General features: G+C 39.7%; 1 protein-coding gene, 1 long non-coding RNA gene and 2 pseudogenes across 5 annotated transcripts; 3 read left to right on the top strand and 1 right to left on the bottom strand.

Annotated features, from left to right (window-relative positions):
- Positions 1–4,547: 4,547 nt before the first annotated feature.
- Positions 4,548–12,843, top strand: LOC120667357. The gene is made up of 5 exons (XM_039947450.1): positions 4,548–4,838; positions 9,550–11,578; positions 11,738–11,809; positions 11,917–12,359; positions 12,471–12,843. The coding sequence occupies exons 1-5, from the start codon at positions 4,600–4,602 to the stop codon at positions 12,520–12,522; spliced, it is 2,835 nt and encodes a 944-aa protein (XP_039803384.1). The 5' UTR covers positions 4,548–4,599; the 3' UTR covers positions 12,523–12,843.
- A 2,862-nt stretch (positions 12,844–15,705) lies between these two features.
- On the top strand, positions 15,706–17,836 carry LOC120695116 (annotated as a pseudogene).
- A 2,737-nt stretch (positions 17,837–20,573) lies between these two features.
- Positions 20,574–25,180, bottom strand: LOC120667340. 4 transcript variants are annotated; one of them, XR_005672159.1, is made up of 8 exons: positions 25,102–25,180; positions 23,734–24,928; positions 23,487–23,575; positions 22,942–23,069; positions 22,458–22,545; positions 22,054–22,365; positions 21,242–21,408; positions 20,574–21,160 (listed from the first exon to the last, which is right to left on the bottom strand). It is a non-coding gene; the product is annotated as an uncharacterized LOC120667340 (long non-coding RNA). The 4 variants fall into 4 exon arrangements; XR_005672161.1 differs by lacking the exons at positions 22,458–22,545; positions 23,487–23,575; positions 23,734–24,928; positions 25,102–25,180 and having other exon boundaries at positions 22,942–23,480; XR_005672164.1 differs by lacking the exons at positions 22,458–22,545; positions 23,487–23,575; positions 23,734–24,928; positions 25,102–25,180 and having other exon boundaries at positions 22,054–22,341; positions 22,942–23,480.
- A 32-nt stretch (positions 25,181–25,212) lies between these two features.
- On the top strand, positions 25,213–27,061 carry LOC120667329 (annotated as a pseudogene).
- The last annotated feature ends 631 nt before the right edge of the window (positions 27,062–27,692 follow it).

Below are 27,692 nucleotides of genomic sequence, written 5' to 3'. Positions count from 1 at the left end.
ACTGTAATTCATGAAAATTTGGACATGATGTTTCCTTTCTCATTTCTAACGGTGTGAATTATAATTTGTAATATAATTATATGGTCAAAATATTAAAAAATATATAAGAAGTATTGAATTATGTTTGTATTCCGTACAAAATAATATCATCAGCCTCAAGAGCATTTCAGACATTTTACTACTCAACTTAGATAATCGACTCAGAATAATCAGAGTTGTCAAACACTCAGCTTATTTAGATAGTCGATTCTTCAGACAGCAGACTTATCTCAGAATCTTGCTTCTCAGAAAAGCAAGATCCAGAAAAGCGGAAACAAACAGGGCCGTAGTGTTTCAGACAGAATTAAGGAACCAACCTATGTGGTTACTATGTATGTGAGCACATACAGGGTTTTTGCTCCTCCACCAAGAGGATGACACAGCACCAATTCGATGTACGTGTTACATTAATATATAATAATTTCTTTCATTTAATTCCATGGAGGTACTAATAGAAAATTTTGATATTTGCACTTGACATATTTGGTGTATGAAGGAGGACCTCATCCAACCGGAAAGAATAAGGGCAATTCAAGAATCACTCTGTGGATTCCTGCTAGATGAGGTCATAAATCGAAAAGGAGAATTTTATTCAGATCAAAGGATAAGCGTGGGTCGACTTGACAGAAACAACCGCGGGGGCGGCGGCGACGATGACTAGTATTATTCTCCTTTTTGGATACTTGTCGGAAAAAAACTAATCATTATGGCTACTTGTAAATATTTTTGTACTCCAAATTACTAGTATAAGTACTTGTAATTAATGAAGTGTATATCAATATAATATGTATATATAATTGCTTTTGTTTTGCACGAACAATATATATGAATGCTAGATACGAATGCAAATACGCAAATGGCTACAAAATACGAATACTAATTAACTAAAACTAAAATAATAAGAGGAGAAACACAATTAAAAAGAACAAACCAAAATAACACTTAGTACCGGTTGGTTCGGTATTAAACTGCCTGCCACGTCGCAGACGTGGCGAGGCAGACGTCGCAGATGTTGGTTTTACCAACCGGTACTAAACTGCGCATTTTTGTACCGGTCAGCCCAGCCGGTACTAAACGCAGGCGCGTTTAGTACCGATGGGGCGGTACCGGTTCTCCTGCATTTAGTACCGATGGGGCGGTACCAGTCGGAGGACTAGTACAAATCGGGTTCCCCACCGGTACTAAAGGTCTCTTTTCTTGCTGTGCCTGTCCAGCTCGCCGTACGTTCTACACTTGTACTTTGCGGCGTCCCAGAACTTGGCGCACGGCGCGGGGTCCATTCTACGACGTTCGGACGCGGCGTTCGCCGCGTGCTTCGACGAGGCGATGGGCTCGGACAGCCGCTTCGTGTCGGAGTCTCGGAGATCGTCGTCCGCGAGTACGGCGAGGTGCTGGCCTGGGTGACGTCCCTGGTGGACGTCGGAGGCCACAACGGGACGACGGCGAGGGCCATCGCCAGGGCATTCCCTCACGTGAGGTGCTCGGTGGTGGAGCTACGTACCCCGCGTGGTGGACGCCATGCCGTCTGATGGCACGGTTGAGTTCGTTGCACAGGCGACATGAGGGAGTTCATCCCTCCGACCCTCCGGCTGATGCTGTGTTATTTAAGGTACGGATAATAGTACTACTTCTATCCTAGTTCTTTATAGACTTTCTTTAAATCAAACCTTTTAAACTTTGACTATGGATAAAAAATATAAAGATTGGCAACATAAAATGGTATTAGTTTATTCATAATGAAATCAACTATCATAACATGTAACTTTTTTTATTTAAAAATAATTATTAAAGATATTATTGGTTAAAGTTGAAAATGTTTGACTTTGACCAATTTTAAAAGTTGCTATATTTTGGGAGAGAGGTAGTACTTAGTAATGAAAGATTATAGTTATTTATTAAGGTACACGTACTGGGAGAGTCTAAATTTTCATGCATAACTAAAACTTTTATTACTTTCTGTTTACTTTTTTTTGGTTTTTTGGCAAAACATGTTTTGAATCTATAGATTAATGTTTTTTCGGAACACAGACACTAGCAATCATATCCTCCATAGTAATTCAGACATTATATACTTTTTAAGTCACATATGCAATTGTACTTTTAGGTCTCTAAGACAAGAAATTTTCCATTGATTGATGATTAGCTAAGTTCTTTTTTAATTATTATTTTTACATTATATAGGTTTATTTTATAGCAATTTATGCCACATAACCCAGACATTATGATGTCTAATGATAGGTGATTATGTACTTATGTGATTAGTGAACTTAGTTCCCAATCTTAAAACAGTCCAAGGATGCTTTTTCTACTCTAGAACCAAAGGGGAAGGTAATAATCACAGAAGTTGTCCTAGGATGTCCGTCTAAACAAACACTGGAAGCCCAACTTTTGATGGATCTATGCATGATGGTGGTATTAGAAGGCAAAGAGAGAGCGGAGGAGACATGGCACAAGATTTTCCTAGATGCAGGGTTCACTCAGTACAAGATTACTCCCATCTCGGGAACGACCCGGTCACTCATTGAGTTCTTTCCATAGCTGGTCTGCTGATATGACCATATCGCCTATCAAGAGTACTGAAGGCCAACCCTTATGCATTGCACCACATATTGATCTTTTTTTTACTATCAAGCCTTTGCATTGTAATAAAAGATTTGTAATATCAATAATTTGCAATTATATTAATGTTTTCCTTTGAGGATTGGAGTGAGAATATTAAGTTAATATGGTTGCCACCACCCTAACAAGTCTGTAATAATATGTTGTTACAAGTCTATACTTGGTTACATGCTCTGCCCTTGCTTTTTTTTTTTTGAAATTGTGGCAGAAGAAAATGGCCACCGAGATTAGGCAAGTTGTACCATATTTGTGAGCATCTTGCACATTATGAATTTGGGGTGTGTTTGAATATGATGGATTGCCTTCTGAAAATTTGAATTTAATTGTTTGAATTGAAGCCAGAGGTTGCATCCTCCAAAATCTCCGCGTCCAAGAGCTGAGCAAAAGGTTGCATTTGGAATTTTTATCCGTACTGAAGGAGAGGGAGAGAGCAAGAATGGGAAGGGGAGAAGGATGAAGGAGCGGATTTCTAATTCCACACATTCTCTTAGAGTGATTGCCCCGAAATGCGTCGTCAAGAGACTACAAAAGAATAAGCTTGCAAACTTGTTAGTCTTAAAAATCACAAACCATAGGATGAGCTTCTCTAAATGTGTGCATTTAGTGTCTGAATCACCAAGCAAATGTATGCATATTGTTTTTGACAACAGTGGAAGCTTACCCTATAGCTTGTGTTCATGGTACACAAATGAAATACATACCTTATGCAGTCTATGTACCATGAAAGCAAACTATGTGTCACTTTCTACACACTTATCAAACCATATAGGTTGCTCATGGGTTAGAGTGGAAGACACAAGCAAACCCACCATATGTAAGAAACACTAGGAGATGCAACACATGCAAACATCCTAGACAAAGCAATGGACGAGCTACATGGCCTAATGGGGCCATGTTCCTTACAATTTCCTCAACCTTGAGTTTCCTAGGCTTCATACTGAGCTGCCACCACCACCAGTTCCGGGCAAGTTCATGCGTCCTCCTGCACTTCAAGATAATTATGGCAAGATTGCTGGTTTGTACACCTACTATTCCACTCTCAACAGAATGTTCAAGAAGAAAATTGACATGAGAGTTGGAGACAAAAAAAAAACTGTGGTGAGAGAAACTTGCTTGCAAGGATGAAAGAAGGAGCTAGCAGATTCAATGTCTTTGCTTTTTTTTGGGATGAGATCAAGGATATATCTTGTAGCCCTCTGAAAATTCAGCAAGGTTGAGTGATGATAGTGGAACTTCATATGTGCAAGAGGGAATATAGTAGTGTTTTAAGTCGTATGCCAAAAATATCGATGTCTTTGATATCCTCTCGCAAACCCCTATAGGTAAAGTAGAAGATATATGTCATATTATACGTTTTGATCGAGTATCCCCTTTAAAAATTAACCTCGATGAGGAAATATGATGCCAGTTTAGACCCAGCAGTGATCCATGAATCCGGAGTTTGCTAAACTTGTCCATTTTTCTCCCCACAATTGTGGTTTTATGTATTCTTAGCAAAGGATGGCTGAAGCCGTAACAAATCAGACACCTGTCACCTGTGTGAAAGATGAGAACGTATGCATGCAAGGCCTGTGTGAAAGCTTAAAGCTAACAAGCCAAACGCCTTTGGTTATTTCTTTTTTCTCATTCAAGATTGTCTCTGGATCGGAGGCACGAGAGGAACACACACACAACACACACACTATCGATCTCTCTCTCGTGATAAAAAAAAAGCTTTAATCATGCATGCACGTTTCTGAAGCCTTGCTTGCGTTTAGTCTCAGGTATTATTCTATATAGCTGGCAAGGTACGAAAGATTTCCTAGACAGCTTGTCGTATAGAAAAGCTATACGCAAGTGTACATGTATATAAAATCAGTGTTGTCCGTGGCCTCAACGCTGATAAAACAGTGCATATGCCTGCCTGCCTGCCTGCCTTCGCCTGACTGCCAGGAGATAACCATGGATTCATCTGCTGACCGCGATGAGGAAAACAACCCGCAGCTGCAGGCGATCAGCCTGCCGGAAGAGTGTCTCAACATCGTCATTCTGTGCACCGCCTTTATTTACAAGGCCATGAATGCCCTTGGAACGCTTGCGACTATCTGGGCGACCGTAGTCCTGCTCGGTGGATTCTCCACCCTTGTCAAGGAGCAGGACTTTTGGTATGTCACCGTCATCGCCTTCGTCCAATCGATCGGGTACGTATATGCATACGCACACACAGACACATGTTTACATACCCTGGGGTTGTTAATTATATAGTACAGAATTAGTAGTTATTGTACGTTTTCGTTCTCTTCTGGAACACGCTCTGCCGTGTTAAGTTCTCTTCTGAGAATTGCACAATTTCCAAGTTATTATTTATCTCCAAGGCGAGAACTAAGATTTGTGCGCCATGTGAAATTATTGCTGGAACATATTTTAATTATTATCAAGTATAAACTGTACATTAATTTGACATGCACAAAGTGGCAACACGAACATGATTTTTTTATGTTAAGTTGTTATAAAGTTCAAATCCAATGCATCAAGTCATGAGTCAGGTACACTACTACAAAACATGCACATAATCCATGGCGGTCACCGCCAAATAATTAAACGTGCGTTAATTGATAAGCGGGAAAAGCCTATCACTGAGGATGGAAACGTATCGGATACTGGAAACAGATTCGGATGTCTCGGATATCTGTCTTCATGTTTCCTTCCAAGGATCGGATACTCATGGATCTTACCTATCACCATCAGGTTTTAAAACCAACCGACACTGATGTATAGTTATCATTGTCGGGTTGCTAAATACCAAGGCAGTGATTTCTACCCAAAATTATTATTCAAACCTTATCCTCTCACTTTTGCCTTTCCATCCCAAACTTATCATCGATAATTCTGTCCCCTCGCTCTAACTCTCCCTTCCGTTGTCTATCCCACCCTCTCCTTGTCTCTCCCCCTCCCATCTCTTTGGTCCTCACTCCTCCCGGTATGGAGCGTGGGCGGTTGCCCTGGCCCCATGGCGCTCCAGGCTCCTTCTCCTACCGCAAGACAACATCTATGTATGGGCGCAAGATGCAGAAGCTGAGCTGAGTGTGGTGACTGCATGCACGGGCGCCTTCCTCTCTTCGGCATGGGGCGTAGCCATGGTCGGAGTGTGGTGTTTTAATTTTCTCTCCTTTTTTATAAAAAACTAGAAGCATACACCGGCCCGCACGTTGCCGCGTAATGATTTGGAACAAAATTACTTACACAAAGGGACAACTAAATGCATGTTAGTGGATGATGCGCCTTTCTGTTATGTAGATCATAATTGCGATTAGTTGATAATTTCTATACATACATCTGATAGTGGACTAGTGAGGTGGATAGCTTGCATGTTGAGATTAAACTTTAATAGAGTTTAGAATTATAAGATAAGATATATAAATATAAATATAGATGGCAGGTATATATCACTATCGAGTAAGCAACGAACTAACAGGTATATATCACTATCGAGTAAGCAACGAACTAACAGTCAAAGGCTAAGGCTAACAATATTGATTATCCGCCGCCAGATCAAAATCTGGCAGTAAAATCTGGTTGGTGGATCCAACAACGATTACTTGGTTTTAGGGAGTGGTACCAGCAAGTGGATTAGGATTTTTCAGAATTTTATTTGCTTTCTCCAAAAACTAGATCAATGGGTACTTTAGTGTCACGGGGCTCAAGTGGTGGCAGATGGCAATAGCTAGGTGGCGCTTGATGATGGGTTTGCTGTCTGAATCTTGTGGAAAGGAAAGTGGGAAACACAAGTATAATTGAGGACTGTGAGTAGACTGAATGATGAGGAGATGGAGGAGAGATGAGAGGAAAGAGGAAAGAAGTAGGCTAACTTTACAACCAACTTATATATAGGAACTAAGACAGTTTGTGAGAGAGAAAACTGAGTCCTAAGTGAGGCCACTAGTATATGAGTGGGCTCATAGGTGAGCTGCAAATGGACATGCAGCCAGCTGAAGGCTATATTCATTAGTCTTGCTCTTAGGCATACTTCTAGAGAATTCTGTATTAGTATCGGTCAGGAACCCCTATTTAGTACTGGGTGCCCAACCGGTACCAGTTGTTTGGTACTAAATGAGATGCCATTTTGTACCGGCCAGAATGCCCGGGGCCGCACACGTAAATTTTTTTACGCGTAAATGCGTGTGCGCGGTCACGAGGATTCAAACCACCTCCGGCCTCATGCGTAGCTTCCGTACCATCCCACCTACACATCACATGTGATTGAGTGGGAGATGCTTTTCTTTTGAAGTAACCCATGGAGGACCGTTTAATACCGGCCCAAGACACCGATCGGTACTAAATGGATACTTAGTACCAGTCGATGTTATTGGCTGGTACTAATAAATGGTCGTGCCATTTTAGTACTAGGTCGAAACATCAACCTGTACTAAAAGGTGACTTTTAGTACCAAATGATGTTATGACCCGATACTAAAATGATTTCGGAGGCTTTCAAATTTGAATCCGGTACTAAAAATGGCTTCGTACCAATTTTACCGGACCAAATTATGACCGGTACTAATTTGCAGTCATTTTTCTTGTAGTGGCAAGTGGGCCATAGCCATTCCATGAGAGCATGATGCTAGGTGCCTAGCGATGATGCCGTGGTAGTTGATACCGGATAAAATCAATTTAACTCCTTAAACTATTGGTAGTTGTCTACCTTAACTTCTCACTTATAAAATCATGTATTTTACCACTTAAGTAATTAAATTGTCTAAACAACCTCTTAAGACGATTTCGAAAGTGGTTTTGCTGAAATGCTAAAAAGTCTACATAACCCCAAACATATATTCCTTTCTCGGCTTGTGTGCACTAGGAACCTCTAGTGCGAACCAAACAAGGCCATGGGATTGGGATGAAAAGAGAGAGAGAGGAGGCGGGTGCCGGGTGGGACCTTGCAAAACGAAAGGATAAGGCGTGCTGCTGGAAAATTTTGGGTCTCATCCCGCCCGCTGACGGCGTATACTCCCCCCTTGTTTTGCGTCGCTGTTTCCCTAGTGGAGAAGCTTACGCTCGGGAAAACATGAATTCCCCGAGGGTAATATCCTTTCCCAAGTGTTTATTTAGCACTCGGCGAACTCCCCGAGTGTTTTTAGTATAACACTCAGGATAATTTTCTACACTCGAGAGCTTTGCTGATTCTGGTAGTACGCACTTGCTAAGACTACCTAAGATTATATATAACCCTCGATATATATGTTAGGGGGTTATATAGATTCTTTAATATGCCATGTCAGTAAAACCACCTTCAAACTACATCAGGGTGTTATTCAGATGGGTTTCAGTAGACGACCACCAATAATTGAGGGATTAAGTAGACTCTTTTCATTTCCAATAGGTGTTTGTTAAGCTAAAATCTTTCTAATAGGTGAAGATTTAAACCCGTGGCCTCCTTGTCATCACTGCACTAGAAACTCATTTACGAGCACATATAGGATGTCATCTTTTATCAAAATTTAGTAATGTCGTATTGATTGTTTTTTCTACTAAATAAATTCAAATGAAAAAAGTTTTAAATTTTGTCAAGTACTGCAAAATCTTTATTTGAGATTGTTTAAAAAATTCGAAGATCTGAATATCCAAATATGTAAACCTAAAACAAATATTTGAGACTATAAATAATTTCAAATAAAAAATTTATCAACAACAAACTTGTATATCTGGTTGACCCCTACAACTTTGGTGTTAACCATATGATCATTCAAGGTTGTTTGAAAATTCTAAATTTTGAATTTCAAATTTTAAGAAATTAAAACATATATTTGGGACATCAAACAATTCCAAATAAAAAGTTTTGCAACTACAAAGTTGTAGATTATATTGAGAACTTTAACTTTGGTATAAACCATGTCAACATCCAAGGTAATTTAAAGATGTAAATTTTAAATCTAATAAGTTGGACGAAAAATTATTAGTGGCAGAAATTTTGCCTCTTTATTATTATAGGTATAGATATGCTGCTACCGTTGATTCGGTACACCCGAGAGCTCGGAGTTGGTCATAAAAGCATATGCTAGGTTTTTTTAACTGTCATCATCGGAGGATTAAATCCTCACCTGAATATGTATTGATATATCATGGTATAACCACATCAACAACCTCATTTTTAGGAAAAACGAGATTTTGGAAAATCAGATTAAAACCAACACAGCAGCCCCCTACAGGGGGTCTCTTCCAACATGGAAAGCGGGGCAAAGACGGATAAGATCAAACACAAGAATAAGAAGCATTTAAGACGCCTTTTTTATCATTTTGATAGAGGGGATGGATAAAGTGGGGAAAACAGAATCACATTTTTCAATCAAAAAGGTGGGTTCCTTCTTCATCTCAATATATAAAGAAAGAATCATCTTGAAAACGCTCCTAACCCTTCGTAGGGCCGTGTATGTCGGTGTTTTTACCGCCAACCTATCTAGGAATACCCCAAGGTAGGAGATTGTTTGGTGGGATCGTCGAGATCTGGAACTTGAAGGTAAACGTGAAGACATATAAGACACAAATTTAGATAGATTAGGGCCGCCAGAGTATTGTAATAACCTACATCCTGTTTGGGGTTTTGTATATTGCACCCTGCGTTTTGGTGTTGTGTTGCCTGTTGGCTGCTCTGTTGAGCCTGCCGATCTAGGTACCCGTGCCCTCCTTTATATACTCCAGGGGTGGGATATTAAACGGTTACAAGGTAGGAGTTCTAGTAGGATTACAAGAGGATTACAGAGAAATCCTAGTAGGAGTCCGACTTCTTTCTTTCTTCCGGATACCCGGAGATCTATCTCTGACAATGTATAGTAAGTTATCCGAATCTGCCCGGAGCAAGCCCCCTTAGAGGCAAATGAAGTTTAACCTGGTCCTATTACAATGTTGGCTTTGGTAGGATTCTGGGAGGCTACGAAGATCCGGGGCATCAGATTTTCATGCGCGCACCACAAGCACTGAATAAGGGCAGCAAGACCGCAGATCGCGAGCGGCAACGTAGCTGGTGGAGGCGGAGAAAGACCCAACCTCAGCTTCACCAAGACGGAGGCATAATAAGAAGAAGGTTAAGTACTATGAGGATGAGCAAGCAAGAACGACTCAAAAGGAAGCAAGAGGAGGACAGGTGGAGGTTGAACATGTTGTACGAGTGTCAGACATTATTCGGGATGGCCATCTATGTCGTCCTGCGGCTGTGCCAAGTCGCGGCCGTGACCATCTGCATGGTCTTGTCCTTGAAGCGTCTCCGGAAGCAAGACTACGTGGAACCCCAGCAGCTTCAGCAAGGCGACCACCGGAACATCAGCCAGTCCCTCAACATTTTCTACGGCCTGGTTGTTGCCCAGGGGATCATCTTCATCTGCATGCTGCTCAACGTGCTGGTGTTTGGCCTCAAGATGGTGGCCCTGAAGCAGTACAGGCTATTTGGGCCCTCGGGCCACCGGATCCTCAACCGTTACGAGAAGGAGAACTACCTGGAGTTCATCACCGGGAATGTTCGCGCCACCCTCAACACGGACCTGATCACCTTTGCCAACAACCTGGCGGTTTCCAACTCGGTGGATGACCAGCTAGATGGCGTTCGGGCCATGGACCGCATCCTCAGGGCAGTCAGGTACAGAAACCTGACCCTTCTGAGGCTTCGAGCTTCCCTCGATGATGACACTTTGAAGAAGCTGGTCAGCATGTTGGGCTTCGTCAGGACCACAGAGGAGCAAGATATCAGAGGCCACGCTGCAAGAGTAGTGCTGAAACTCACCCCAGACCTTCTGGTGCAGAAGTTCCCTGAAGTCCTCTATCTCATATCTTCTTCCTTGCTCACCAGCACATCATCTAACAAGATGGATGCCGACCTACTCTGGTTCGGTCTCCGGATTCTCGACAAGCTCACGGACAACCCGGAAAACTGTAGGCAGGCAAGAGGCGACGATGGTGACCTACTACTGCTGAAGATTATAGGCCTCATCACCAACCTTTGCGGTCATGGCGGCACGAGCAACACAATTTCCAACTCTTGGATTGAACAAGAGATTATTCCTATACTTGAGAAAGAAGACGACTTTCCTCCTCATTTCCTACAGAAGATTGACCATGAGATTATTCTTGGCATGTCACTCAATATCTTGAGCAAGCTGCTGGCCGCTTCACCGGTTACTGGTGCTGCGGTATTTATGAGGGAAAGCTCATCACAAGATTTTCACTTCCTGACCAACTCTGGGATGATCTGGAATCATTTCGAAGCAACAAGAGTGATATCGTGCTTAGCAGTGCATGAGGCAGCTAGGGAAGAAGTTGGCAAGTTGCCTGACATCATTAAGAATCTGAAGGACTGTCTACTTTCCAAGGCTTCATACCTGAATCTCAGTAAAGTGGCTGCAAAGTTGTTGCTTCTGGAGTACACCGCCAGCGACCACCTGGACCAGCTTAAGCTGTTCATTCACGAAAATAATATCTTACTACATGATCAAAGCTTTTCATTACCAGTGTCAGCCTTCATACAAGAACTTCATATGCATGAACATTCGACAACGATGCAAGGCGTGGTACAAGGCCTTGATCTGGAAGATGTACTTTCAGCGTCACCGGTGAATCACTCGGAAGAAGCTGCTAAAGCATTAATTCTGCTGACTACAGAGTGCGAAAACAATGTCGAAGCTTTCCTACAAGAAATCAGTCCACAAGAGTTAGAGAAGATAGTGAAGGTGCTTTCTTCTTCTGAAGGAGAGAAAGATAAGAGAAAGATGATGGCCTACTTTGAAGGACGTAATCTAGACAAGGAAACATTGTGCATCATCAGACAAATAATCTGTGCAGAGGGTGAAGAACCCAAAAGAAGTATGCATGCAAAACTCCTGCAGAATTTGCGTGCCTATTCTGGAACAAAAAATTTTAATCAGCACATGCAAGTAATTGACCAAGCGCTGCCAATGGTAATTTTTCTTGACTCATTCTTTGGATGCAGTCTACTCTATTTATTGTGTTTGCATCAGCTCACTACGTTGCTCATCATAATTTTTTTTTACCGCAACCACTTCCATTGACTAAACTAATTTGGAAACAATAACATGTCTCTCTGAAACTTGGACTAGGTTGTCAAAGCAATCTCCGATGAAGTGTTGAGATTGGAGGATCAATCATCTACTAATGAAAATCTTTCCCATGTAAGAGAATGACAGTTGTTTCTTTGATTCTTTCCATTTGGTATTTTCTACTTCATTTTTAGTTAACATCGCACTGCACATTTTTTTCTTTCTTTGGACATATATAGGAAAATAACCTGTGGGTTAAAGAAGGCAAAGTAATAGAGAGCTTTATGGGACTCGCGGTGCAGATTTGTTTTTCCCAGAATGCAATTGATTTTGCCACAACACTGGATGATGCCAATGTTGCTGCAGACACATTGGTCAAGAGGCTGAAAAAGATATTGGAACTGTACAAGTGCCCAACTATTGATTTTCCACGCATAAGGAGATCCACACTTGAACTACTGACTTGGATAGTAGAATACAACAGCAAGAACATAGAAATACTCCTGCAGTGTGGTGTGTATGAGCAACTGAATGAAGTGGCAAAGACTGCCAGAAAACTTGAGAGCTTCAAGTTGTTTCATAGTGGTGTCGGAGTTCCTACTAAGCCTAGTATCTCATGCATCTCTTCCCTTGCAACTGAATTACGGCAACAGCTTCAATGCAGCCCCAGTTTCAAAGAAAGGTACTATTTTTGCCCGACCACATTTAGATTCCTCCTTTAGAATCCATTGTTTTCATCTTAATTTTGTCATCACTCTTCCAATTGTCATCACTCGTTTTTTGGTTGTTGCAGATCCTGCTGCTATAGAGAACGTTCAAGGACCATATCAGTTTTAATTGATTAAAGTCACACCCTTGGATTGTTTTCTGTCATGAACATCATCATCCTCTTCACTTATGCCACAATGTAATTTCGAGTCTGCGAGGTTGTATTTTTGTTTGGATTGTCTATTTGAATGGTTGTGCTTTTAAAGCGAGAGTCAGGGTTGTTAAAATAATTGCCGTGGGTACCATAACCACGGTACGGTATACTACAAGGTTGCGCAAGTGTGTCATGCATATGCGGTGCTTGTATAAGTTTTGTTTGTACCACATCTATCAGGTGTCCAAAATACTTCAGTAAGTATGGTGTTATATTGCATAAAAAGCATGATATTGAACAACTAGTACCCTTGTATAATCTGTTCTTTGTTTTTGCAAAATCTAATTCTACATCTGGATGCTGCAGCTTCTATTAGAGAATAAGAAACTGTAAAAGAAAAACTCTATGGTCATTGAGATGGAACTTTGACCGTAACTTATTATAACTTTAGGTTAATGTTATTGCACCCCTTGTGATTCAACCGTAGAGGGTTTAAAGAATCCAATATCGCGCATGAACAGTGGTAATGGAATATCAAATCATTATGTGACTTGTCCTGTGTTAGAATCTGATACCCCTATTTATGCACAGCAGCCCTCAGATATTTGAAAGAATATTGCGCGTATGACACAAGCTTGCACCCATATCAGGAACAATAATGTACTTGAATCACGTAGAAAATTCTAGATGACTTGAACAACCATAGGGGGCATGACGGAAATGAACCATCCTGAACTCGAATCCCTCTCGTGTTCCTCTTCTAGCTGCTGTTCTTCCTCCCTTCCCTGCTGATTTCTCCCTTTCTACCCTATAATCCTAAGCGGGATTCTTACACTCTAGGACCCAAGTATTGCCCATTTACGGGAAAATAAACTTTTGCAGACATGAGGAGATTATACAGAGCTTAAAGAATCTTAACACGCGGACCTACATGCTAGCGCAAAGCATTGCTGAGCCAGCCCAGGCAGCACAACAGGCGGCTCAGGGAGATTAACAGTGCCTTCAATTCTTCATAGTTTTCGGCGGCAAGAATGACGAGTACTCCGTACTTTGTGTGGAGACAGGCTTTCTTTAATTTTTGGAGTAGTATAGTAGGGTTCATAGCAAGGAGTAAAAAAAAATGATAGGAAAGGGAGATGCAGGAAAGCAAATGATTGGAAAAAATATAGGACATTTGTAAGAACGTGTGTAAAAAAAGAAAAAGAAATGACGAGGGCTTGGAACATTTCGCACTTGAACTATAAGCCCAGTCTAGACCCAGCCCAACTCATGTTTGAGCCCGTGTGCCCAACTCATGTAAAGCCATGGATATTTCCCAAAGCTCCGGCGACAGACTAGACTTATCCGAAGCTCGGTTTGCCGTCGGAAAGACTATGCATCACTCGTGCTACAAATTTTGTATCTATCGTCTGAAAGAGCAAAGTAGTCTCGGTGGAGCGAATCGGCCCAATATAGAAATTATAGTTCTGACATACTAGCTGGGCGCCAATCGTGATTACATACGTGAGCTAGGCAATATGCAACTAGCGACCTATTAGCCGCAGCAGCATGTGGCCACTGGCCACGTGATTAACACACATAGTGTTTGCTACCCAAAAGCTGAGGTGTATCTTTTTATTACTGTTTTTCTTTTCTTTCGTCTATTTCTTTTGGGTTCTAATTTTCCTTTTTTTCTTTTTTCTTTCTATTTTATTTTTCTTTTTCCTTTGTATATTAACTTCTTTTAGTTGAACACAGTAGCTCATGTGGTGCTGGATGATGGAATTTTTGTTACTAACGTTGTGGGTCCAATACAACCTGCTAGGTTGCTAGGGGGTTTGCTTCCTAATGTTTCTATTAGCGGACTAGTGAGTAGCTAGGATGGCAGAGAGACGGTATAACTTTTTGTACTATATATTCATACCACTAGATTTTTATGTACAATTTTCTTTCCATCGTTATTTTCTTTTTCTCATTCTATTATTTTATTCTAAGCCTACATTTATAAAAAATTATGTCTTTTTCTCCATTTATTTATACTTATTTTTCTTTTGTATTCTTATCTTAATTTATCCTTTTTCTTTTAAACTAGTTTTTACTTTTTTCTTCTCGTGTATTCTTATTCTATTCTATATTTTCTTTCTTTGATTTTATTCCATTTTTTTACCTATTCTTCTTATATTTATTTGATATGTTTCTATTGCTCTCTGTCATAATATAAAAGTTCGAGGCGTATAATTTATTTGTTCACTATGTAGATTAAATTGTTCTGCCATATTAGCTCATTTGTTCGTGATGTTTAATATTTTGTTCATTCTACATTATTATTTGTTTGTTATGTGTAAAAAATTTGTTCGTAAAAATAATTATTTGTTCGTGTTGTTAAATTATTTGTTCCTAGTATTCGAAACTAATTATTTAGTATTAAAGAAAATGATTTTTTAAAAAAATATTGTGCAAATATAGGCAAGTGTGGTTTTGTTTTGAAGATATTGTCATGAAAAAGATAATGATGAAATCCAAATTTAATATAGATGCTCGGTTTAATATTTATAGTTTTTTTTATTTCTCAAATCTGTGTGCATGTGGCTGACGTGAGTATTATCTTTTCCTGCATGCATGTATCCTTTGATTAGCTGGCAATATCCTCATCACAATAGTTAAATTATCTAATAGGCCGACCTAAATCAATACTCTACAAAATAATTACCGTTGTAGCCTTTTCAGGTGATGGGTTGTGAAACTATCACCCATGCGCGTTGCCGCCACCCCAGCTGCATCTCCCCGCCTCGCCGGCGGCGGAGAGCTCAGCACGCGCCGCCCGCACCCTCGGGGGCGCTCGCCGCCATCCTGCGCTCGCGCGTCATCGCGTGCCTCCGCGCGGAAGAGTAAGAACCGCCGATAACGCACGCTAATAGCTCGCTATTGTCCGCTATTAGCTTTTTAAGAGATCTCCCGCTACGCTATACAATATTTGTCCGCTATAGGGGTTTTTTATAGGATTTAGTGATAATAAATGTCCGCTACTTCCGCTAAAGATGTAGCCAAAAGAAATAAAGAATCAATATAACTAGGGTGGACTATAGACAAAGCATCACGGGCACAGTTAGGCAGTCAAGAGACGTGTTGAGTCTATTTTAGAATGTTAGACCAATGATGCTTCTAATTTTATATGTATTATGGACGTATGGCTATGAAAAATTTGCTGAAATTGGTTGCATTACTGATGTTATTGGCCACATTATGCATATTTTTTTTGCAAACCGCTAAATGGATAGCTCCGCTATAGCTTTCGCTATAGCTCTTTTAGCTTTTTGGAAGGGCTTCCGCTAAACGTCTTAGCCCGCGATTTTATACCTTGATGTTGCGTTTTGTCTAATCATGTGTACCATATTTTTGCACGAAATTTGCTTAATGTCCATATTACTCATGATTATTTTTTGTGTCTGAACTTGCAAGCTGTATAGTTATATTCTTGTGTTTGACCGCAGTAAACTATACAAGCATCACTATATTTGTAGTTGAAGTGATAGCCAGTAGTCAAACTCTGTTACAGCTGTCCTGTACCACAATCATTTTAATTCTAAAGCACATAGGCAAGCAATTCATAATCCTTGCCACTTTTTCACCTACTGATGTTCTTCTAATTAGGTTGGCACGGTCTTAAATGCTGCTGATGCAAGGAAAGCCATAGGAGCTGGTGCACAGTTTCTGATGAGTCCTGGCACAGTCATGGTAAGTGATCACTCTGTTGGCAATGAGAGCTGGCGCACAGTTTCTGATGTGTCCTGTCACGTTTGTAATATCACTTCATTTTCTCTTAATCATGTGCCTGCTTTCCATGTTCTGCTCTTTAACATCATTAATTGTGCTGATTGATTCATGCACATTGTACTTTTTTAATGTGGTTAGCTAACATCATGAATTTTTACTAGATGCTTATTGAATTCATGCACCTATTCTGTATTTTAGTGCACTTCTTCAAGGTCATAAGCTGTAACTAGATATTGATTATTCATGCACATTGTACTTCTTTAACACATTTCATTAACATCATCAGTTCTAACTTGATTCTGATTAATTTGCGCACACTGTATTCTTAGGAAATACTCCATGATCTTGAAGAAAGAAAGTAAGGTTCTATACATCCCTGGAGTGCTGACACCAACTGAAGTATGTATCACATGACAACTGTCAACTTCCATAGAATTGGAGTATAGCAGTCCTGTGTTGCGTCAAGTTTTTTTTTCACTGACATATTTTTATCTGATACAGGTTTTATCTGCCTGTAGTGCTGGTGCAGAAGTTGTTAAGGTTTGATAACTGCACATTTCTTCTCATAGGCATGTTTACCTTGTAGATTCGAGAGATTTAGCAGAAAATTAACCAAACATGACTGTGAATGAGCCTTTTCATCATATGGTTTACACAAATCAATTTAATCTGCTAATTGGTTTCCTAATAAAGTAGTAGGTACTTTAATGTTTGTATTTACTGGTCATCTGACATTAGTTAGTTTGTGTTCTAATTTTATAAGGTGTATCCAGTGTCAGCGATGGGTGGTGAGGTGTACATGTCTGCTCTGAAGAAACCATTTCCTCATGTACCGATGGTTGCTTCTCAAGGAATCCAAATAGGTAAGAAGCCTTGTTCAGCATTTACATCTCCAGTGATGCCTAGATAAACAATTCTGTTCAGTATCAAATGAAACATCGACAGCTGAATGGAGTAAATACACATTCCATAGCAACATCTAAGGATGTCATTTGGATTATTCACAGTTTAGTTAGCACGAAGGAATTGTTTTCCAATATTGGTTTTTGATTGAAATTGAAGTATGAGCCATTCCAATTTGATGATGTTATGCCTGTCTTAGGTTCAATCAAGGGGTATGTGGAGGCAGGGGCATCCGCAGTGGTGTTGTCTGATGCCATTTTTGACAAAGAATTGATGAGGAAGGGAAATTTCAGAACTTGCAAGTCTAGCCACATTTGAGGCGTTGCAGTCCATAAAGTGAGACACATCTGACAATGCATAGCAGATTTGTGGCCTAGAATGTGAGGCACATATCCTTTGGCTAGCCATTGCGCTATATGATCTTCTCCGGTGGAGCACATATCAGGCCCTAACACTGCCAACGAAATGGAAATCAATGAATACCGCCCTTTTGCAGAAGAAGTGATTCCATCTCCCAAATACAGCCATATAGAAGTAGTACCGCTGTGTGCTTGTAACAGTGCAGCAAAATTGTGCTCGATGAACAAGGATCTTCACTGCTAGCAGAAGCGTGTTCGTTCTCAGTCCAGATCAGAAGTGTGAAGAGCAGGGGCGGATACAGGAGGGGGGCTAGGGGGGCTCAAGCCCCCCCTAAGCTCCCCTAATTACACGTAAAACATTGTAGCAAGACCTCCAAATCACCATTAAATCTTCACACAAATCAACATCTCTATTGTTTCAGCCCCCTCTTGCCTCCAATCCTACATCCGCCACTGGTGAAGAGTGTTGTGATGTCAAGAAGCCAACCACACATTCAGCTGCGGTGGAATCACCACAATTCATACAAGAACAGAGGCAAATGAGAGGGAGATTAAGGTTTCTTGTGCTGCCCCGAGATGATCAATGATCAGGGTGCCTGAACCCATGCTCTGTGCAAGACTGCCAGTAGGCCTACTTCTCTCGAGCAAAATGGATATCACATGTTGATGAACAGATTTGGATTTTTTTATGTAATTATACTGGTGCAAACAGTACTTTTTTTAGCTGCCTAAACAATGAATTTGAGCCTGTCAGACAGGGAGAAAGAAAAATGCCACCCAAAAGCACTGCGATTTTTTAGAATTATATTGCAATTAACATGTCTAATGGATCCAATAGAAAAAATTATGACATACTTTAAGCACGAAACATGACCATTCTTTCGGATATGGGCAATTTAAACTTTTTATTTTGGGTAGAAATGTTTAAACATTTTGCATAGATCTTTTCCTTAAATAATAGTTGCAATTTAGGGACAAGCACGGACTTCATCTCGTATCTATTTTTTTCTCGTCTTTGTTTTTTCCTATATTTTTTTTATGGGTCCTATATGCATTACTAGTAGGGTGCACGTGCGGCACGCACGTGTTCAAAGAACAATGTTGCGAAAAAAATAACCACACTAAATTTTAGCTACCACAAACATTTTTAGAAACTATATTCGGTGACAACAAGTAACGAGGTCTCAGTAGTGGTGAAAATAGATAAAATATTCAAAATATGGAAAAAGCATATAATTATAAAAAAAATAGGTAAATGATATGTATAAGGTAGTAACAAGCACGTAGAAAAATGTTTTTTTAAAAATAATTTCATTACAAGAAATGACTACTAAAGAAATTAACCTTGTTTATTGATACTGGACCAATCACTCTATATAAACTAAATGGACTTTTGCAAATATTCCTTAGTTTTTATATTCCTAAAAGACTCGAGCTGCTAGTTATGTACTCGCGCATATATTTTGCTGTAGAATTTTAATCTTCAGAACTTGAGCGTGGTACATCATATAACTCTGTTTAGCTCCTCAGCTCGAGCCACAACCGCAAATTTGATGCCATCATGCAAGACAATATCTGTGTGTATGCTAATCTAACATCTGCAATAAAAAACTATAAGTGTTGATGACGTAGCATGAATATTTTTTTAACAAATATCAATAATCAATAATAATACTAAATCACCATCTAGTGCTGACCCTATAGGTATCCTCCAGCATTGATCAAAGAGATTGAAGTTTGTTCAGATGCCGCCAAACATCCAGTAAGTGTATGGTTTGAAAAAAAAATACATATTGCATATATGTACGAGTAAACAAATAAATGATTAATATTTGATAAAATTGTACTCGTCAGCAATGAAATTAGTTGCCATAATAATATGGTCCTGGGTGTCCGCTCGATGAATAGTTTACATCTCTCATCTTCATAATGGGTACAAGGTGCTAGGGCTCTATGATACATGAAGAGTATTGTGTTATAGAAAAGTAAAAATTATGATATCAGTGGAAAAAACAAAAAACCAACTTGGTATCCTTATTCTATTGTTCCACACAGATTAAGCAACCTGTAATCCGCTGGACCAATCTAAATTACTACAGATACAACATCGACCATCAAGCTGTGCCATAGCAGATTTATAGATATAGAAAAGAATGACAGTGGGGTTATTTTTAAGTGGCCTGTTAGCAACACCTGAATACAGAGGAGGGGGATGGTAACTAAAATCCTTAAGCTTTCAAAATCTTGTACAATTATCTCCACATATCATCAAAATCTCAAAAAAAAAATTGAATTTTTCTAGTAGGGTGCAGCACACACGTGTTACTAAAAACTTAGTAAAGAATAATTTTATATTTATCAAGCGTCTTCAAAAACTATAAATAGGCATAAGTTATTATTAAACACACAAAGCTATGCATTTATTATTTAAGTGCTAATGCTACGAGTTAAAAAAATAAATATATTTAAGTGCAGCATCACATAATTCTATTCAAAAAAAATAAACAATTATTACATAATCAATAACTAATCAAAAGAACTTATCAAAAGCATACAAACAAGCAGCATGCATTGAATTCTTCCAGAAATTTCCCATTTGTTACCATGAGGTAAAATTTTAATTTTTATGCCATAATTAGCAGACAGTAAGTTGAATAGTGATATGCAAAATGCTTTTAAGAAAAAGGTAAGAAAAACTATGTGAGTGCACAACAAAATATCCATAAAAAATATAGGTAACTTTGATCAATTTAAACTGCTATTATAAATGGGTCTAGTTATCAATCTTTGATCCAGGTGGTTGCACTATCAGAGTGCAAACCAGCCATGGATGGTCAATTTAAACTGCTATTTATAAATGGGTCTAGTTATCCATTACTTGTAGCAATGGATAAGGAACAGATCTCGCAGCGTGTGTTTCTCTCGGCATGGCCAGACATGTTCAGCTGTTGCAAAGAAATTCATGATCCGCAAAAGAACATTGGAGTTATATAAGAAATTCATGATCCGCAAAAGAACATTGGAGTTATATGAGCATCGATGATTAGGCCTTGTCTTAGTTATTACATCAGATCAGAGGCATATATTTAAATATTTATTTATAATCGCCTCCCTTCTAATAGGCCTTGGAAGCAAAACATGTCATTATGCAATCAAAAGTAGAGATACAACTAATATCTAGCTCACAGATGGTCACTCCCATAAGAGAATGCACCTGGCCTACTCTGCCAAAGCATTATTATGATATTTTCTAAGAGACCCATGTAGCACATAGCAAGAAGCAACCTGGATCTTTGCTTGGCTCTATTCTTATCCAGTAGCACACTGCTTACTGCTACCATCTTCTATCTCGATCAAGCAGAAACCAGGAAAAAACTTTACCTTAAGTTTTTTCTTCTATAAAATCTGATCCACTCAAAGCTGTATACCCTCAACCTTAGGTTTCTTTCATTTCCAGCAGCACAACAGATAGCTATTGTTCATAGCCTAAAAAAAACTGATGAGTTAATCAAATGTTATGGGAAATATCTCGTCAGCCTTGTTTACTTCCTCCTTCTCCTTCCACTCCCTTTGCATCCATCTCTTTGTCCCAAGCGAGAACTCCATCTGGGGAATGGAAATGAAAAATGAAACAAGGTGTTACTTTGCGCCCAAAACCCATCCAAAAACCTGCACCCAAAACCTCACCTTGTTCCTGTACCGGGACGATGAGCTTGAGGATGGCATCGGGCTCTGAGCTCTCCAGCAGCTTGGGATCAAACTTGCCGAAGTATTCATGAACTCATTTGGTGCTATCCATGCACATCAAGTGAGTGTAAACTACTACATGTGCTAAAATGTGTAGTAGTATTTATCTGGTTGGAGAAGATATGGAGAAATTTCAGTACAACCGCAATTGTTTGTAAGAGACAACAAAGTGTTGTTGAATAAAAAATACTTTGGCCATACCACAATAGTTTGATGCCTGTGCTAATGCTATGGCAACGTTCCGTAATAAATGAAATCAAACAACCAACTGGTTAGGTGCCAAGTTGGATTAGACATTGCAAAAGTCATTACATATTTATGGTTCAGGAAAAAAAAAGTAATTCTCTTTTTGTCAACTTGAGCAAATAGTGTAATGCTCGTGCTAACGCTACGAGTATCATTTTAAGTAACGAAAAGTGCTAAAAGCTGTGGGCATCACTTTTCAATAGTTCCACTTAATTTCTGAACAAAGTCTAATATGTACCTTGTCGAAGAGGAGAAGGTTTATAAAGAATAATCAAGCAAAGGTTCAGAAGGATATATATATATATATATATATATATATATATATATATATATATATATATATATATATATATATATATCAACAAGCTCTGAATTTTTAGGTAAAAATAATATTTCTAAGTGTCATAGTTGAATGTTTAGAGTGATCTCTGGGTAAAAATAGGTATGTATGAAGCATGAAAATAAAGCGCAACAAATTAACAGTGCTTATGGAGAGTATTAGTAACCTTTGTAAAAGGGTGTTTGTTTTCTTCTTTGTTGGAGTAGTAATCAACCGAAAGCATCAACTGCAAGTGATGTTTCAAATTAACGTATTCAGAAATGAGCAGTAATAACTGAGATGGTAAATTTAAATGTACCAAAAAATCTAACACAATTCATTCTTCATTGTTTTTAGTCTCATGGACTCATGGTTCATTAGGCATCTCATCGAATGGCTGGAGGGCTGCTCCCATCCGTGCTGGGTGTGCTTCTCTGCCGCATCGTCACAGGGCTAGCTGCATTGGCACAAGAGCCTAAACACATCAGCTAGCTGCAGCCTGCATACCCAAGTTCAGTGAGGCACATCACAGGGCTGTTGGCAATGACATCGACACCACAACAAATAGCTCAATTGTGCACAAAGCACTACCTATGGTTGATTTGCGGTGGTTGCATGTACAAAGCTTATGCTATGGTACTGTCCCAAGCAATCATTCAGACATGGTTTCCATTGCAGCCTGGCAGGTGATATATCATGTTTTAGGTTACAAACTGAACACACAAGTCAACTGATACTAAAATGCATTAGTACTGGAATTTCAGTTGCATTGCAATAAACATCAGGATTTGTCCCTAATCAGCTAAAAAAATAGAAGAACCAAGTGATTTCCCACATCAAGGTTTCATATGATTGTCTGAAATTGTCATCTGATTGGAAGGGTTGCAAAGCACAGAAGTACTTTAGGCACAATTGACAACACAAATTGGAGCGTCCAATTCTGTAAAAAATTAATGAGGGAAAATGCAAGCAAGAAACATTTGGATCTCTCATCTCGATATTAGCACAGTGAGCGATGTCTGTGAATATTAAAAAGGAAGTACTATTTGGCTTGATTCATGGAGATGCAGTTTACCTCTAATTAAGCACCTGGTTGATGAGAATGTGTTGCCATAGCAAGGAAACACAGATGGGCAGATGCTGACTGAGTAGCTGAAGCATCACCGATCTCAGCTGCCGTCTGCATAGATCAGCTCCACTGCACTGGGCAGCGGAAGAAGTAGATCCAAGGGAGAGCAAGGGCCATAGAATTGAGGAAACAGAGTATTAACCTTCCGGTGTGGAACCGGAAAGGGCTTCGACAGCACAATAGAGGAATATGCAAAAACATGCAAGTTGTATGGTAGAATTATAAAACAGATTACTTATCAACCGGGCAACAACATTTTATTCAAATATGGTAGTGTCCAATCAATATATTAAGTTGGAAACATAAAAGTAATTTCGGAAACCTGATACTTCTAGAGGCAGAGTAATTTGAAAGCACATATGAAATATCTAAACATATGTAGAGTAGGCTATGAAACTAAGCATAGTAACCTATTTTTTTTATTTTTACACAACGATCGCTAGTGAGTAAACAAATGAAACTATTATGAGCCAAAATTATCAAGGATATACCTCCAATTGTCTGGTATGTGAAGCACTGACCAAATGTACACCTTTTAGCCACTACAAATGGATCCCCGGCAAAATAAAAATAATTTTGGCTGGGAGAAAATGATAGAAGCAAAAAAAAGACTGCAAAATTACTGCCCAGATTTGGTCTGGAAAAAAGTGCATGCTATTTAATATGAAACGGCTATCCCTATAGATTTTAGGATGGTAGTGCTACCACTATTTTATCTGAGTAGATGGCTAAGCATACCTTAGAAAGATAGAGTGATATTCAGCATCTTCCATGTAAGTTCCAAACTGATCCTAACCTGTAAAAAATCCAAAAGGTAAGAAGATAATTAGAGAATGCAATATGAACATACATTAGCTTGTCTGAAATGGTACCATACTCTAGCAATCTCATGGGCAAACCAACCTTGAAATTAATCATCTCCCAGATAAGCAAATTCTTACAGAAATTGAGCATAGATGATAATTTCAAGCATATGTTTTAGTCCCTCCTATTTTCTACTGGTGGAATACGGTAACAAGCTGAAATATTCAGTATCATTCGAATACTCAAAGAAAATGTATCTAGAACTCTATTAAACTTAATATTAAACACCAAATAAAGTGAAGCACCATCCTGGTTTGTGCCATACTGAATTCAGAAGCCATACAGATCAACTTTGAAATAATTTGTACATCCAAATTAATTCAACAAAATTCAGAAACACCTGATGAGATTTACCCAGTAAACACCTGATGAGACTTCCTGCATGTCAACCCTTCAAATCACGGATAGAGGGCAGCTGAGCCACTAACCTTTTTAGTTTCATCTTTTCTCTTCGGAAGAAGAAATCCCATCCAACAAGATAACACACCTCTTCTGAAAAAACTTGACCTATGACTCAGTGACTACGAGAAGACAAGCTGAACGAATCCCTCAATGTCCCCGAGCAGGTACCCAAGTCAGGAAGCAACAAAGCGAATATATAGTTAGAGGATATTAATATTCAGAATTAAAACCACTTCCATCCAAAAAGCACTTTTGGCAAATTCAGGAACTGATATAGCACGCGAACTCCAATAAGCACACACAAAGCAAAAGCTCTTCATCACATATGTCACATCTGGCTTCTGCAAGTAAGCGCAATCTATCGGGAGACGCAATAATCAGCCAACCGAAGTATAGATCCGAAATCACTAGCATTATGAGTAATTTAAGATTCATATGACTGATTGAATAAAAGTCATTGTGTGTCGGATAAATAGCTTATCTTAACCGTACTGTAGATGGAACAAATTGGTCAAGACCTGGCACTTGCGGTGACCTGCTCGATGTCCCTCCATCATTGTAGCACTGTTCACAGCAACAACAACAAAATGGTCATGGCACTCTGAAAATTGTACAGGAAAATGTGGGTGTGCTATGACACTCTTGAATTCTTGTGCTTCTACCAATCCTGTACCAAGATTTATGGAAGTGATATAAAATTAAAGGATCGCCAAACAAAGAACAAAGAAGTAAGGAGTAACATAGCACATTGTCATATTATCGAACACCTAGCAGGCATGCAAAAGGCAGCCGGCCTCCTGATAAACAAGATGGAGGCACAATCGGAAAGTCAGTCCTCACCGGCAGCAGAAGTTGAATGGCAGGCGGCAAGGACGGGGTCTTGCAGACCTCCGGATCGGCGACCGAGCTGGGCCACCTTGGAGGGCGTGAAGTGGAGGGGCGTCGCTGCCTTGTAGAGGGCCACCAATGTGTTTTTTTCTTATAATTAATCTTTCCTTACTATCTTGTTTGCTGTATCTTGTTGCAGTTCTTGGAAGCTTTCTTGCAGCACTGAACAAATTTATTGCTGATCGTTATTCTTGGAATCACACAGTATCTGATTACCATGTGTATGATGAGTTCTTTAGGGTGAGCATACACTCCCACCTTCCTTAAAAGATACTCAAATCCTGCAGTTACTTTTCTTCAGTTAGTCACATTTTCATTTCAGTTTAGTCCAACGGGGGAGTTCTAACTTTTTTTTTATATAAAAAATTCTATCCAGATATGGGACTGTTCTCGTGAAAGAGGTGAGTCCTGGTGCTACTTATTTTTATTTCATTTGGAATTACACTTCTTGGCCTCTTAAATATACAATTCACCATATGAAATTGGGCATTGCTTTGATACTCTGCAGCAATGTTCTTACGGCGTTAAGGCGAGTTGTGGCGAGTCACCACCGCCTAGCCGCCTAGGCGGGCTAAGGCGACGCCTAGGCGGGCCAAAATAGGGGAGCGCCTTGTCGCCTAGGCGATGCCATAAGAACATTGCTCTGCAGCTAATTATCTTGTCCACGAGTTTTTCACAACTCATTATTTCCAAGATGGTATACAGCCTATCCCCGGTGCTCGATACGCTCTCGAAAATCTTTCTTCATTCTGTAGCTTGTCTGTAGTAACGTAAGTCCTTCCCAATAATTTGATTTAAAAGACTTAATCAATTTTCCTTGTCTTATATGAGTTAGCCTAATGGGATCCTATTTTGCAAAGATCTCGGCAGGTTGCAATTAAGAATCACACATTAGAGTGGATCAAGAAGTATTATCCAGGCCTATTTGAGCAAATCCATTTCGGGAACCATTTTGCTTTGGAGGGCAAGTCAAGACCAAAATCAGAGATTTGCAGGTAAGACACTGGCTCACTGAGGGAGGATGCTTTCTCAATCATATTAGAGATCAGAGATTTGCAGGTAAGACACTGGCTCACTGAGGGAGGATGCTTTCTCAATCATATTAGAGATTGTAGTAACATTATAACCTGGCTCCACATACCCTAAATGCACAGCAGTGGTTAGAACTGCGGCAGGCTTGTCTTTTTTTTGCATGTCTGTTTTAGATTATTTCTGAGGCAACATGCCTCAGCAGTATTTCGCATATCTTGTCTGCCGAGAACTGTTTCAAGTGGTAGTTTTTCTGTTTCTATTTATAAGACTAACTTGTTTGCCATTGCAATTCCTCCTTGCAGATCTTTTGGCGCTCAGGTTTTAATAGATGACAACCCAAGATATGCTATGGAGTGCGCTAATGATGGCATGAGGGTGCTGCTATTCGATTATGATAACTCATACCCTTGGTGCAAGACTGGTGACCACTGGTGACCAAGGTCCACAACTGGAAAGAAGTGCAGGAGAAACTTCTTTCTTGGGTAGTACCTGAGAGCTGACATTCTTCTCCAGTGTGAGAAGAACCGCTTAAGATCAGCAAGGGCTTCCTATTTCTTGATTTATCAAGAAACGTGTTAGGGGTGAATAGAACTTTATTTTTGATACACAAAGCTGTCAGCGCAGGCTAGGGCATTTCATATCTTTGCTAAGGGACTGGCGAGTGAACATTGTTTCATTGCCACATGCTGGTCAAGGCAAACCAGTTTTAACATTGTCCTAGGTCTAATCAAGGCATAGACGCTTCTATTGGCAGAAATTAGATTTGTTCTTTTTCATCCATATGCCCTAAGGTGGGTGTAGTATGTATATATTGACATTGCCATATGGTAAGATGAATTTAGATGCTAATAATGGATCATTCACATGCCGTTCAGATGAATGCATTGAAGGTAGTAGGTATAAGGTCGATGAATGATTCCTTTATGTTGAGTAGGTATAAGGTCGATGGAGCAATATTTCATTGTTGGTCAGGTAAGTATTATACAGGTAGTCGTTTTTTGTTTGATTTGCATCACCAAATGCAACTGTATCGTTGCACTGCACTATATCAGTAAATAGCTTGCGTATTTCATATATATCATTTGTGTCTTAGAAGTTGGCCGGTTACCATAACATATATCATCTTTTTGTTTGGTTGGGTGATTATATTGTTTTTTTAATGTCTGAAATGCACCTGTAGCGTTCGCACGGGGCACACTTACCAGTACCTATTGAAGTACTAGCGCTGTGTGCTTGTAACAATGCACTAAAATTGTGCTCTCCGAACAAGGATCTTCACAGCAGCAGAAGCGTGTTTGTTCTCGGTCCAGATCAGAAGCGTGAAGAGTCTGTTGTGATGCCAAGAAGCCAACCACACATTCAGCTGCGGTGGAATCACCACAATTCATACAAGAACAGAGGCAAATGAAAGGGAGACTGCAAGGTTTCTTGTGCTGCCCCGAGATGATCAGGGTTACTGAACGGTTGAACCCGTGTTCTGTGCCAGACTCTGCCAGCAGGCCTACTTCTCT

The sequence above is a fragment of the Panicum virgatum genome, chromosome 2K (assembly GCF_016808335.1).
Source record: "Panicum virgatum strain AP13 chromosome 2K, P.virgatum_v5, whole genome shotgun sequence".
In the NCBI taxonomy this organism is placed as follows: Eukaryota; Viridiplantae; Streptophyta; class Magnoliopsida; order Poales; family Poaceae; genus Panicum; species Panicum virgatum.
The sequence above is the reverse complement of the archived record's forward strand: the minus strand, read 5'-3'. Positions and strand labels throughout refer to the sequence as shown.

Excerpts from the sequence above, each read along its gene's own strand:
- LOC120667357 (XM_039947450.1), top strand. The coding sequence starts at position 4,600 with ATGGATTCATCTGCTGACCGCGATGAGGAAAACAACCCGCAGCTGCAG. Across the intron at positions 11,579-11,737 it reads TTGACCAAGCGCTGCCAATG|GTTGTCAAAGCAATCTCCGA; the intron begins GTAATTTTTCTT and ends AACTTGGACTAG. Across the intron at positions 11,810-11,916 it reads CTAATGAAAATCTTTCCCAT|GAAAATAACCTGTGGGTTAA; the intron begins GTAAGAGAATGA and ends GGACATATATAG.